This window comes from Balaenoptera musculus, chromosome 5 (assembly GCF_009873245.2).
Source record: "Balaenoptera musculus isolate JJ_BM4_2016_0621 chromosome 5, mBalMus1.pri.v3, whole genome shotgun sequence".
Classification (NCBI taxonomy): domain Eukaryota; kingdom Metazoa; phylum Chordata; class Mammalia; order Artiodactyla; family Balaenopteridae; genus Balaenoptera; species Balaenoptera musculus.
In genome coordinates, this window is record NC_045789.1 from 31,486,805 (window position 1) to 31,499,824 (window position 13,020).

At 38.4% G+C, this 13,020-nt stretch overlaps 1 protein-coding gene across 1 annotated transcript in view; it reads right to left on the reverse strand.

The window, feature by feature from the left end:
• Positions 1-9,903, reverse strand: part of IQCM (IQ motif containing M) — a 371,389-nt gene extending 361,486 nt beyond the window's left edge. The window contains exons 1-3 of the mRNA XM_036853473.1: positions 9,897-9,903; positions 9,479-9,561; positions 7,040-7,307 (exon numbers count right to left, since the gene is read on the reverse strand). Coding sequence (XP_036709368.1) covers positions 7,040-7,307; positions 9,479-9,561; positions 9,897-9,903 — 358 coding nt within the window. The remainder of the gene's footprint in view (positions 1-7,039; positions 7,308-9,478; positions 9,562-9,896) is intronic.
• Positions 9,904-13,020: the final 3,117 nt, after the last annotated feature.

The following is a 13,020-nucleotide window of genomic DNA, read 5'->3' on the forward strand; positions in this document are numbered from 1 at the left end:
GGGCGGGGGAGACGTCGAAGCTCCCCAAGCTTCTTAGGGGAGACGGTGCTGGGATTTGGTCCCGGAGACAGACCATCATTAAGATGGGATTACTCACCTTTTCTAAGAGACCCTGAGAACTAGTCTTCTCACTCTCTTTGCTGTTTACCTTAATCTCCACAGACCCTCAATATTTCCTCCTTCCTTGAATCACCCCCAAAACTCTTCACTGTGCCCTAAGAAACATCAGGTCTCTCATCAGCTAAATTGATACTCTAGCTATGTCTCTATATGTTCCCCCATCTTCTGGTTCTTATTTTCCTAAGGGCATAGCTTCTTCAGCAGCTCTCAAGGGGTTACACCCTTTCCATACTCTAAGGATAAAGTCAACTTCTTCCTTGATCTTTATGGACACTTCCCAATAATTTCTCTTTTCTCTTAAAAAAGGGGGGGGGGTGGATTTTATTTTTCACAGCAAACTATCTTTTCATAGTCCATTAACTTTCACTCTTTCCCATATTTTGTTTGTCTCACCCTTCTCCTCACTCCTCAGAACTCCAATACTTCCCATCCCATCCTCAAGTGAAGACCTCACTTCTAAATTCGCTGAAAAATAGAAGCAACCGCACCACCTAATCTACCAAAAGGCCTGTGTTTATGCCCATGACCCTGCCTTCCTCTGACAATGGATGAGCTCCTTCTTTGCTCCTCCTAAGGCTTTCCTCCTCCTTGACTGAAACATGAGTAACATATTTCACACTTTCCTGATTTCCCTCCTAGCTGCTCTTTTCCACTTCCTTTGCTGGGTACTCCTCTTCTTGCTCCCTAAATATTGGAAACCCCCAAGGACTTAGTCCTTGGATTTTTTTCTCTACCTACATTTACTTCTTAGGTGATCTAATCTAAGTCTGTGATTGTAAATAAAATCTATACCTCTGCTGTCCGATAGAGTAGCCACTCATCAACTGTAGCTATTGAGCATTTGAAATGTGGCTAGTCCAATTTCTACCATATACACTGGATTTTGGAGACTTAAGATGAAAATAATGTAAAATATCTCCTTAATAATTTTTATACTAATTATTAAAATGATAATATTTTAGATATATTAGATTAAATAAATCTATTATTAAAATTAATTTTACCGCCTTTTTTTTTTTACTTTTTTATGTGGCCACTAGGAAATTTTCAGTTACAACTTTTGTAGCTCTCATTTCTATTGAACATATTTCTATTGGACATTGATCTCTACGTTAATGACTCTAACCTTTTCTATATGTCCCCACTTACATAACAGACTACCTATTAGACATTTTCATTTATATATGTATGTATTGATAAAAAGAACCTCAACATAATGTGTCTAAATCTCAACTCTGGGTTTCTGCCTATTCCAAAACTGCATCTTTCTCTATCTCTCTCTCTCCCCAATCTCAGGAAATGGCCATTCTTATCTTCCAGTTCATAAGGCCTAAAGCCTAAGAATCACCCTTCCTTGACCTTCCTTTCCCTCACACTCCACCCCCAATCTTTCAGCAAGTACTGACAACTTGCCACCAAAACATTTTTAAGGGAGTATTTTAAGGACTTGAGCTTAGGGAACAGGAATGAACAATGAGGGAAAAAAATAAAACAAGAAAGAAGTGAGAAATAATGTAAGAATCCTTTTTGAGCTGACCACCACCACAAGAAACTGGTTGCTTAACTATTTGGGACCTTCTGAGAAGCTTTATAGAATGTAACTGAGACCCTTCCACCCAGGGGAAGAAAGGAGGAAACATTTATCCATCAGCCCTCACCCTCCCTTACTGAGCTGCTCATGTGTCAGAGCTGAGCCCATTCCTGTAGGTGTCCCAAGCCAGGAAGGAGCTGGGGAAGCCTGGAGTAGGAACCTCACCACAGCAGGGGCAGGAATAGGAAGTGACCCGAGAGGATCTCAAGCTGTATGGACGGTGTTTGCCAAAATGCTCCAGAGAGCAGACTGTGAGCATCTCCTCCCAACTCCAGTGATCAGTGATGTCACATCGGTAGCTTGAGATCGGCTACGTGAGAGTATTTACACTATGGAAATCGGCAAAAACTGCAGATCAGGCTTGCTCCCTCCTCCCACCACAGCCAGTTGTTGAACATGTCCTAGAGCATCACTGACAACCAGGTTCTGCCTTTCAGACACCTGCAGCTGACCTCTCTTCAGCTCCTCAGAACTGCAGCCACATCTGTTCTTTTTGCACTTCTTTGAAAGCACACCTGTGCTTCCCTCACTTGGGCCATTGCAAATAGTTTTCCCACGGCCTAGAACTCCAAGCAGGAATTACTCCTCATCTAAGAAATTCTTTCTGATTTCTCACATCTTCGCTCAAATGACACTTCCTCTAGGAAACCTTTGCTGACCCCCAGACCAGGTCCAATTCATGTGTCCTATACTCTCAATCTGTATATAAGTGATGATTTAATTAATATCTGTTTCTTCAGTTAGACTACAAGCTCCATGAGGGATCAAGTCATGACCATTTTTTCTCACTCACCAAGTTTTGTATATTTACTCAATGTCCGAACAAAAGTTTTTCAATCAACAGATATTAAAAGCACTTTACCACTCTCCCATGAGTGAAACTGCAATTGTTTTAACAGTGCTGAAAAAGAGTCTTCATACTTGAAAACGTGGGGAGCCACGCCGAGAGCACCACACAAGACGTTTGTATGGATGTGCATCATTTTCAGCTATAATCCACCGAGCCAGATCTCAGTCATATAGCTCCTCCTAACTACAAGGGACATGAGAAATGTATTTTAGCCAAGTACCCAGGAAGAAAAGGATATAATAAGTTTGATGAGCATATAGCCAGTCTCTGCCACAGTCTGCCCTTTTGGACATCAAATATCGATTCTTATACTCTGACACGACAGAAAGGAGAAAACCCAAAGTTCCATCAAGGCACTACATCCAGCTCAGAGCCCAGGATCTCTGGCTGTTTGTAATCTTTTCCATCAGGCTCAGATGTGGCTCCTTCTGGTCTAATAATAATGTGCACCAAATTCATAAATTATTTCCACCTTTCTCCAAAAGCACACAACAGCCAGTAGTGGAGCAGGTATAGGATAACGTCAGTAAAAACGCCACTAGTGAAAGGGGAAATGAGAAGATGCATAGCAATCACTAGGCCAAAGAAGTTATGGAATCCTGCTGGGGAGGCACTGAGAAGTCCCCTATGCTGGAGGTGGGGAAATTCTCTGAGTAGACAAGGATTCTGTTCTGAGTGGCACTCCCTTGTTCACTTTTTTATTGGCCCCGGGTCAACTCTGGAAAGATTTTTCCTTGCACCTTGGCCACATCTTGTTATTATCCTACTTGGAGACTGTATAGCCTTTGTAATACACTTCCACACAAAGCCAGGTTATTTTACTTCTGAACATTCAATTAAATCAAGGTTCATGGTTTCTTTGGCAACGAAATTCTCTGAAATACTTGGTAGACGTTTTAATCTATTTTCTTCCAATTCTACATGCCAATAACCACATTCAAAATTCTTTTTTTATACATAGCTTTAAAATATCCTTTGTATCCTCACTTCTTTACCCCCTGCCTTAGTCTCTCAACAGTAAGTGCCTTTAGGTCATCTGAAACAATGAGCTGGGTTGGGAAAAACATACCCTTAATCTGATTTTTGCTACAGTGATAAGTCTTAGTAGATATTTGCTCAAAACCAAGGACCCAAATTCTTGGTACGTCTCTATGCTCTTTCATTTCTGATTGCAAACCAGCCAATACTTTTTTTACTTCATCTCTTTTTTTTATAAAAACTTCCCAAAGGCAGCCCAAACCACCAACATATTTTAATAATGCTGTTTCCCAACTTCTTCACCTAGAGCTACAAAGCTCAGTAGATACATGGTTTACATTCCAGTTTATTGCATACATAAGAAGCATCTCCAACCCTTTAATTTGCTATATCTGCTTCCATGCTGTCACTCAGTACCACTAAGCCAATGAATCCCACAGCCCTTCTCTGTTACGTTCCACCTTCTTGTTGACCTAATCTAGATAACTCTACTTCTCAAATATCTCTAAAATCTCTCCCCTCAGTTCTATCCCCAGTGCCACTGCCTTAATTCAAGTCATCCTTTCTTGTGGGAGTTACTGTCTCCTCACTGGTCTCTGTGCCTCCAAAATTCATCATACCTCATCTCTGCTGCCAGTATATGTTCTAAAATGCAAATGTGACCACTGCAACTTTTCTTTAAAACATCTGGATTACTTTTAGGTTAAAATTCAATGTTCTTCTAGTCTCATCTCTAATTACTCCCCAATTCTCATGTCAGTTATGTAAAATTATTTCAGTTCCCTCAAGTACACTATAATTACTTTCTCAGATATTCATTGTCATGTAGACACAAGGCGCTCTGACTAGATAGGACTTTTCTTCCTTCTTGAGTTAACACTTATTCATCCTTCAAAATTCACCAGACTTTAAATCTCCTGGGAATCCATCCCTATTCCTAAATCTGAATCAGTATCTTTCCAATTGATTGCAAAGCAGTAGAGCTTGTTTTTATTATAGTCGGTCACACTGTGCTATAATCATCTATTTATCCTCCTTCATCCAACCACACACAAATTATATATAGCAAATTTCAACTTCCTGAGGGCAAGTAGCATATCTTTTATCTCTGTATATCTCACCTAGTAAATAAATATTGGTTGAACAAATGCATGAACCCCACAGTTTCAGTACGGCAGCGACCCACAACATAAATCTTGAACCTTCACCTATCTCTCTCTTAGGTGTCAGACCTCCATTTCCAACTTCCTAATGGTTATCTCCATATGCATGTCTACTTAATAGGTCTAAAACTGAATTTGTTATCTTTTACATGCCTTTCTTCACCTGCCCTAAATCTGCTTCTCCCTCTGAATTCCTAACTCAGCTTAATGATGTCTGTTGAGCTTTCCAGTCTAGAAACCTGAATATCTTTCTTTAGGAATTCTTTGGTCAAACAAATTGGTGATAGCCAGGTTAAAAAACATTAAACAGATTTCTTTTCTGTAGTATTTCTTAGAGTTTTCAATATATTAATGCTCAATATGAATCTCCAAGAAGTAAATGCATTTTTTCAAACTCATCTAACCAAGAACACTTATGTCAAGGTGAATCACTCAGGACTAGTGTTCTGAAAACTACACTTTGAGAAATGCTGCTGGAACATCCCTCCTCCACATTTCATGCTTCACTACTGCCCTACTTTAGGCCCCTGCCATCCCTTACATGGACCATATCTTTTCTGGGCAGCTTCCTTTCTTATCTCTCTGCCACCATTCTCTCCACAGCCTCTACTACCAGTTTTTTTCTAAACAGAAAGAATTGGTCATACCTCACCCCCATCATCACTGGCTCTCCATTACACATAGGGTCAACTCCTAGGTCTGCTATTATAGTCACATCAAAACCTAGCCTCACCCCTCTCCCCAACTTCATTTCTTACTGTATCTCTCCTTTCCCAAAACATATCACTTTCTTTTGTCCTTCAGAGCTTTAATATTTTTCTCCCACTGTTCAAAATGGCCTTTCCTGTTACCACCAACCTTTAACAAACTTCTCCTTAAAACCCATTTCTAATGAGATCTCGTCTGAGAAAGTTTCATTCTGGCATCTGGTTGGTTACTCCTCAGTGTTTCCATAATGCTTTGTACTGACTCTAGTACAGCAGTTGTCACACTATATGATAAGAAATTACCCAAGTATTTATCCCCACCATTACTCTCTGAGCCTTTTAAGCTTTGTTTCTCCAACTCCTAACATACTGCCTGGCACAGAGCAGGCACTCATTGAATGAAAAAATTCAAATTAATGAATACCATAATAAGCAATAACAAAAGAGGGAAAACACAGATGAAGTTATGAAAGCTTAAAACTAGAAATGTACTTTAAGAGGTTATTGCAGCTCTATTTACAATAGCCAGGACATGGAAGCAACCTAAGTGTCCATCATCGGATGAATGGATAAAGAAGATGTGGCACATATATACAATGGAATATTACTCAGCCATAAAAAGAAACAAAATGGAGGTATTTGTAGTGAGGTGGATGGAGTTAGAGTCTGTCATACAGAGTGAAGTAAGTCAGAAAGAGAAAAACAAATACAGTATGCTAACACATATATATGGAATCTAAGGGAAAAAAAAAAAAAGGTCATGAAGAACCTAGTGGCAAGACGGGAATAAAGACACAGACCTACTAGAGAATGGACTTGAGGATATGGGGAGGGGGAGGGGTGAGATGTGACAGGGTGAGAGAGTGGCATGGACATATATACACTACCAAATGTAAAATAGATAGCTAGTGGGAAGCAGCCGCATAGCACAGGGAGATCAGCTCAGTGCTTTGTGACCACCTAGAGGGGTGGGATAGGGAGGGTGGGAGGGAGGGAGATGCAAGAGGGCAGAGATATGGGAACATATGTATATGTATAACTGATTCACTTTGTTATAAAGCAGAAACTAACACACCATTGTAAAGCAATTATACTCCAATAAAGATGTTTAAAAAAAAAAAAAAAGGTCATTCCAGCCAGGAAAACCAGTTAGTCTCAGAAAACAGTATAACTTTGCTTAAATAGACCTCCAGGTTCCACCTTACCAAGTTCCTGAAAGAGAATAAACCTTTATCACAATTGGTCTTAAAGGAAACTCTATAGCTCCCAAAAATCCCTTTAGGGTTTGCGGGGACACACTCACGAATAGCTTGCCTACCCTACCTACCCTGCTCAACAACAGAATCCAGAGCCATGAGCCTCTGCACGCTCTAGGAACAGTATCTGTTGGAAGAAGTGGCTAATCCGTTTTGTTCCCCTGCATTCCTCTCTCCCATTAGGATGCCCTCTTCTCAATTTCTGGTGGCTCCCAGAGGTTAGCAGCTCTTTTAATCATGCCTCCCTACCTTTCACTGCTAACATTTAAAGTGTAGGATTTTGTCTGAACAAGGAAATTCCATTACAAGCACACCATAAGCAAACAGTTTTGCCTGCTGGCTTGCTAAATGTCTTTGCTCCACCAAAAACTTACCTTTCACAGTTAGATCTATAGACCCCTTGTATTTTTTTTTTACATTGAAAATGTGTGGCTCCTTGAAAGAAGTTCGTGATGGGGCCTCCTCAGAATGTCCACTTTTGGAACAGTCTTTGGGAAAACAAATCATTTTGTATGCTGCCTGAAGTTCTCGGACCATATCAAGTGTTTCCTTTTTTTTGATCTCCAAAGGTATGAATTTGCTAGATTTCGGTTTCTGATGTTTATTTCTAAAGACATTTATAGAAGTACCTGGAACTTTATTCTATGAACAAAACAAAAATAAATTTAATAAAATTTTATTTTAATATTAACTGTATAAAAAATTATGTAATAAATTTTGTTAATAAATTCATAAAATTATACCCACTAAATATATTTTACAAAGTACCTTACTGTATAAGATTTACTTAAAGCACATGACAATAATCAGATAAAGTAGATGTTATCCTTTATAGTTCTCCAAAAGCCCTTAACAAGCATGAGGGTTACATTCAACTTAACAAATATATGAATTTCAAAATAGTAATTTTTTCCTCAAATGTGATATTTTCTAATACAGCTTTAAAGTCCATTTTAAAATAGAGGTTTTCAAATAGACATATAAGAATTTATTTTCAACCATCTTTGGAGAATCTTCAAATGTCAAAAAAATGCTAACGCCCCCAAAACTCTCTGTTGAACCAGAAACAACTGCTCATACATGGAGGTAGATTCTCAAAAAAAGCATATTACTAATTGGATATGTATTTTAGATCCTTTCAATCATTTAATTGCTTATTAATTTTGACTACTTTGAGCAATAGAAAAATAATACAGTCCCAGGTCTCTGACAGGCAATTATCCAAACAATTATAATTGTTCTAGTCTAGTAATTCTCTGGCCCACAGTTAGAGCTACAGCTCTCCTCCTCCCCACAAGAAAAGATTTAGACAAATTCAAGCTGTTGCCAACTCAAGATGACAATAAGGGGTCTTCCCCGGTGGTCCAGTGGTAAAGAATCCGCCTTCCAGTGCAGAGGACACGGGTTCAATCCCTGGTTGGGGAACTAAGATCCCACATGCTGTGGGGCAACTAAGCCCATGCCCCACAACTACTGAACCCGCGCCTCAACTAGAGAGCCTGCGGGCTGCAAACTACAGAGCCCATGCGCCCTGGAGCCTGCACGCCACAACTAGAGAAGAGAAAACCCACGCGCCACAGCAAGAGAGAAGCCCGCACACTACAAGGAAAGATCCCCCATGCCGCGACTAAGACCTGACACGACCAAAAAAAAAAAAAAAAGAAGATGCCAATAAGGAGGTTTTAGTACACTAGTATTACATTTTACCAAGCAACCAAAGGTAGAATGTTATGCTGTTATTATTAGATAAAATTCTAAAAATAGGTCAAGGTTCTAAGGCAAAGCTACCTAACTGTGAAGACAGTGAAGTTTTCATCTCACATGCCTACTAGTGAAATCAAATACTTTTAATTAATTAGAGGCAAAAATTAGTTAAGCAATGTTAACAGTGTTGATTACAAGATGAAAACCACCTATGGTCAATCAGCCTAGAGGACCATTCAAAAGAAACACATGTAAAAATTATAATCCTCTTCCCCCTCACAGTAAGCACGGAAAAATACTTAAAATCTTATTTAAAATTCTGTTGTTTTTTTTTTAAAGTATTCAAAATGGAGACGAACAGTGTGGCACACAGTAAACCATCCTAAGTCCCCTGCCCTCACCTGTCTCCCCAAAGGCCCATTGTCACAACGGCAGCTGCTCCCCAAATTACCCATCTCCTCTGTAGATGCTCTCCTCCAAAATTTCACCCTGTACCCACCCTCCTGCCTCTTTGCCACCCCTTTCCCTTTCATTCCTTCTCACCTTCCAAATCCATGCCATTATGCAATTATTTATTGAGCCAGACACAAGCCTTACTGCTAGAGATGCAACATTCAAAAAAAGACAGTTACTGCCCTCAAGGAGCTATTAGACTGGTAAACAGTACTAATACAAAGTGATGTGGGAGAAGATACAGGTAAGCAGGTCATGCAGGTGGCATAAGAGAGACGCATCTCACAGTATATTTTCTAGTTTAGCTTTGCCTAACAGTGTTTAGAGAGGGATATTTACTTGAGATATTTAATCCAAAAACTTGTTATAATTCATCAACAGGAAACATTAAAAATTAAATTAAATGTGCAAACTTAAAATATATGTAATTAAATAAGCTGTAGAGCTGAAAAATCTTTCTAAATTTTTAAATTTAAAAATTTTAAATTTTTAAATGCAATCTGAAATCAATTTTTATAGCTAGTAAGGATTTCATTTTCTCTTCTATTCAAAATCTATTAGGGTTCATGCAATCATTTGGATCAATTATTGTAGTATACGAAAATTGTTATTAGTTTCCTGAAAAATACAGTGTTAGATAAATGCAAAGCACTAACCTCATTTACTTTCTCATAGTGTTGGGCAATAAGAGTTTTTGCTTCTTGAAAAAAATCTTGCTTGGGAATCTCTAATATACGACCTAAAACAGAAACAGAGAAATAGTTTAGTTTTTTTAATGTAGTTAATGTACTTTCTTAACCAAAAATGGCAAAACTATGAAATTGAAATTTGGAGAGTTATGAATTTGCAGGATGTTATAAAAAGAAAATTTTATAAGTGGATGTTTTAAGTGAATGCAAAAGAAGTTAATGTAATGTTCCTTTAATGTAATATTTTACTTTAAAAAAAACATTAGCTTACAATGGTCAGAGTGTTAAGCAGATTATCCTAAATTATTAAAGTCCAGGGAGACCAAAGAAAACACACAAAATTGATATCTCCTTTAGTTCTGAAAGTTCTTTAAATACAGAAGACACAACATGATTTGGACACAAAAATTATTAGTAAGTCTATCCGTGTTTTCTATACCTGATGACTAATTAATATGGCTGTACATTTCTTCAAGAATATTTACCTTACAACTTGATAAAATTATAACTGCATAATAAACTCAAAAGGTTTATTAAGTAGGAATAGCATTGAAATAAAAATATGCGTACCTACAAGTGGATAACACTATAATGATAACTCGTCTCTCATCTGTATTTTCCTAAGATCCTTATTCATTTTACCCAGATCTATGTATAGAATTCTATAGCGTGTACATAGAATACATCATCTTCATTTAGTCTCGTCTAAGATTTCCTCCTTATATATTTCCTTTATTATTAGCTGATTCTGACGTTTTTAAGTTTCTTGGCTTTCTCCTCCTAACCTGGACTCAGTAAAATTTAAATATATTACTTATCAAATTAGCTTTTCAGTTGGCCTGTATGCTCCCCATTTCTTTAATTACACCTCCTTTAGTACCCTTGGGATCAAGATTTTCTCTCTCTTCTTTTCACCTACTCAAATTTTAAGCCATTAAAAACTCCATCTTCATGCAAATCAAAACCACAATAAGATACTATCTTAGTCTGTTTGGGTTGGTATAACAAAATACCACAGACTGGGTAGGTTATAAACAACAAAAATTTATTTATCTCAGTTCTGGAGGCTGGAAGTCCAGTATCAAGGTGGCAGCATGGTCGGGTGAGGGCCCTCTTCCTGGTCGTAGATGTCTAGTTGTATCCTCACATGGTGGAGGGGAGTAGGAAGGTATGTGGGGCCTCTTTTACACCAGAACTAATCCCATTCGTGAGGGTTCCACCCTCACGACCTGATCACCTTCCAAAGGCCTCAACCCCTAATACCATCATCACATTGGGCATTAGGATTTCAACATATGAATTTTAGGGGGACACAAACATTCAGACTATAGCAGATACCATCACATGCCCACCAGAATGGCTAAAATTAAAAAGACTGAAAACAGCCGATGTTGGTGAGACAGTGGAGCTACTGGAACCCTCATGTGTCATTGGTGGAAATATAAAATAGGATAATCAGTTTGGAAAAGCTATGGCAATTTCTTATAAAACCTAATATACACCTTCTCTGTGACTGAGCAATCCCACTCCTAGGTTTTTACCAAAGAGAATGAAACATTATACTTACAAAAGACTTGTACAAGAATGCTCACAGCAGGTATATTCATAATAACTCCAAAGTGGAAAGAGCTCAGATGGGTATCAACAATAGAACAGTAAACAAACTGTGATATCCTCATACAATGAAATACTACTCAGCAACAAAAAAGAATCAAACTACTGACATACACAACAACATGAATGAATCTCAAAAACATTATGTCAAGTAAGCATCCTTACACAGAAAAGCAAACACTGTATGGTTCCACTTATGTTCTAGTGTAAATAAAGCTAATATATAGGAGAAAAAAAGCCAGAACAGTGATCTTCATGGACTGACTGAGAAGGGACATGAAGGAAATTTCTGGGGGAGATGACAATGTTCTATGTCTTGATACACAGTAGATTACACAGGTACATTACCATAACTCAATGAATATACACCTAAGATTTCTGCACTTCATTGTAGTACATTGTACATCAAAAAAGAAAAAAACTATAAACAAATATTGAATTCTGACTAATGATATGTATGTTGATTGATGGATGAATATGTGATAAATCAAATTCAGTAAAATATTAATGGTGAGCACTGGGTTGTAGATCTTTGGGTGTTGATTCAAAATTCTTTCAAGCTTGCTATATGTTTGAAAATTCATAATGAAACACTGAGGCAAACTCTTCATTCCTTCACAAAATTTCCCCTTGTTTTTCACCATGTAGACTAGTGGGCAACAGACCACTGTTACTTTGGGGCAATGACATCCTGAGGACTGAACCTGGGGGAGACCCTAGCAGTGAATGGAACAACTGGGCTCTAACCCACCTTAAAAGTGCTGGGTTAGGAAAGAAAGCATCTACTAAGCTGTCCCATCATTGGGATGAGATTGTCACTCTGTAGTTATTCTAGAAAGAGCATCTCCCCTTGCTCTCTTTCTTCTCCCTTCCTTCCACTTGTACCTATGGACAGTGCTGTAAAGTCATTACCAAACTCGAATCTCCCTGTTCTCCCACATTTGCCACTGTATCTGCCCACATTCAGGGTTGTCTACATATTTCTAAGGACAATGATTGATGGATTTTTTTTCTTATTTCCATAAGTAGTTGTCAAGACTTCACACACACGCTTCTGAAAAAGTGTACATATTCTTTGAATAGATCAGAGCACAAAACCACATGTGAATCATAAAATGGTTCATACAAAGTTTACCATTCAAAGCCATAAGATGCACTGTCCTCACATGGAAGAGACAGGATTCAGGGATTTAAACTGTCTCTTTCACCAAGTTTCAACTAAAATCTACATCTACTTTGAGGGGGCTTCTAACCAGACCACTTAGCTCCCAGAGGAAAGGCAGTGAGGTATTCCAAGGTGTGGCTCCACACACTGTCCTCTTTTTTTCTCCTCTCATGACAATCTTCCCTCCTTTAATTCTCTTCTTCTGACTAATCAAACCTCCCTTACAATTACTTATAATTACAATATTGTCATGTGTCATACACATGACAAACAATATCATTTATTAATATACGAAATTATTAAGTCATTAGGTTTTGGTGAAAATGTACCTTCACAAAAGCCATTGCATCTTCATTCCAAACAAGACCTTAGAGATAATCTAGTCTTCATTTGCAGGAAAAGCTCTGAGACACAGGGAGCCCAAGTGCCTTCTAAAGTCAGCTGGGCTGGGAACCCACAAGGTGCTGGTCTTCTAAGTTGCTTGCTGTTTTTTGTTTTTTGTTTTTAACACATCTGCTGCTTTTCCTAATGTCATGCACTCCTTGTGAGTTCTGGAGACTCCTTTGAGGTTTGGCTGGTCACCCTAGTGGAGTACTCCTATTTCGCTGACATTTTCTACTGCAGACTGAATATATGCGTCTGCCCAAAATTCATATGTTGAAACCTAATGCCCAATGTGATGGTATTAAGAGGTGGGGCCTTTGGTATGTGATTAGGCCATGAGGGTGGA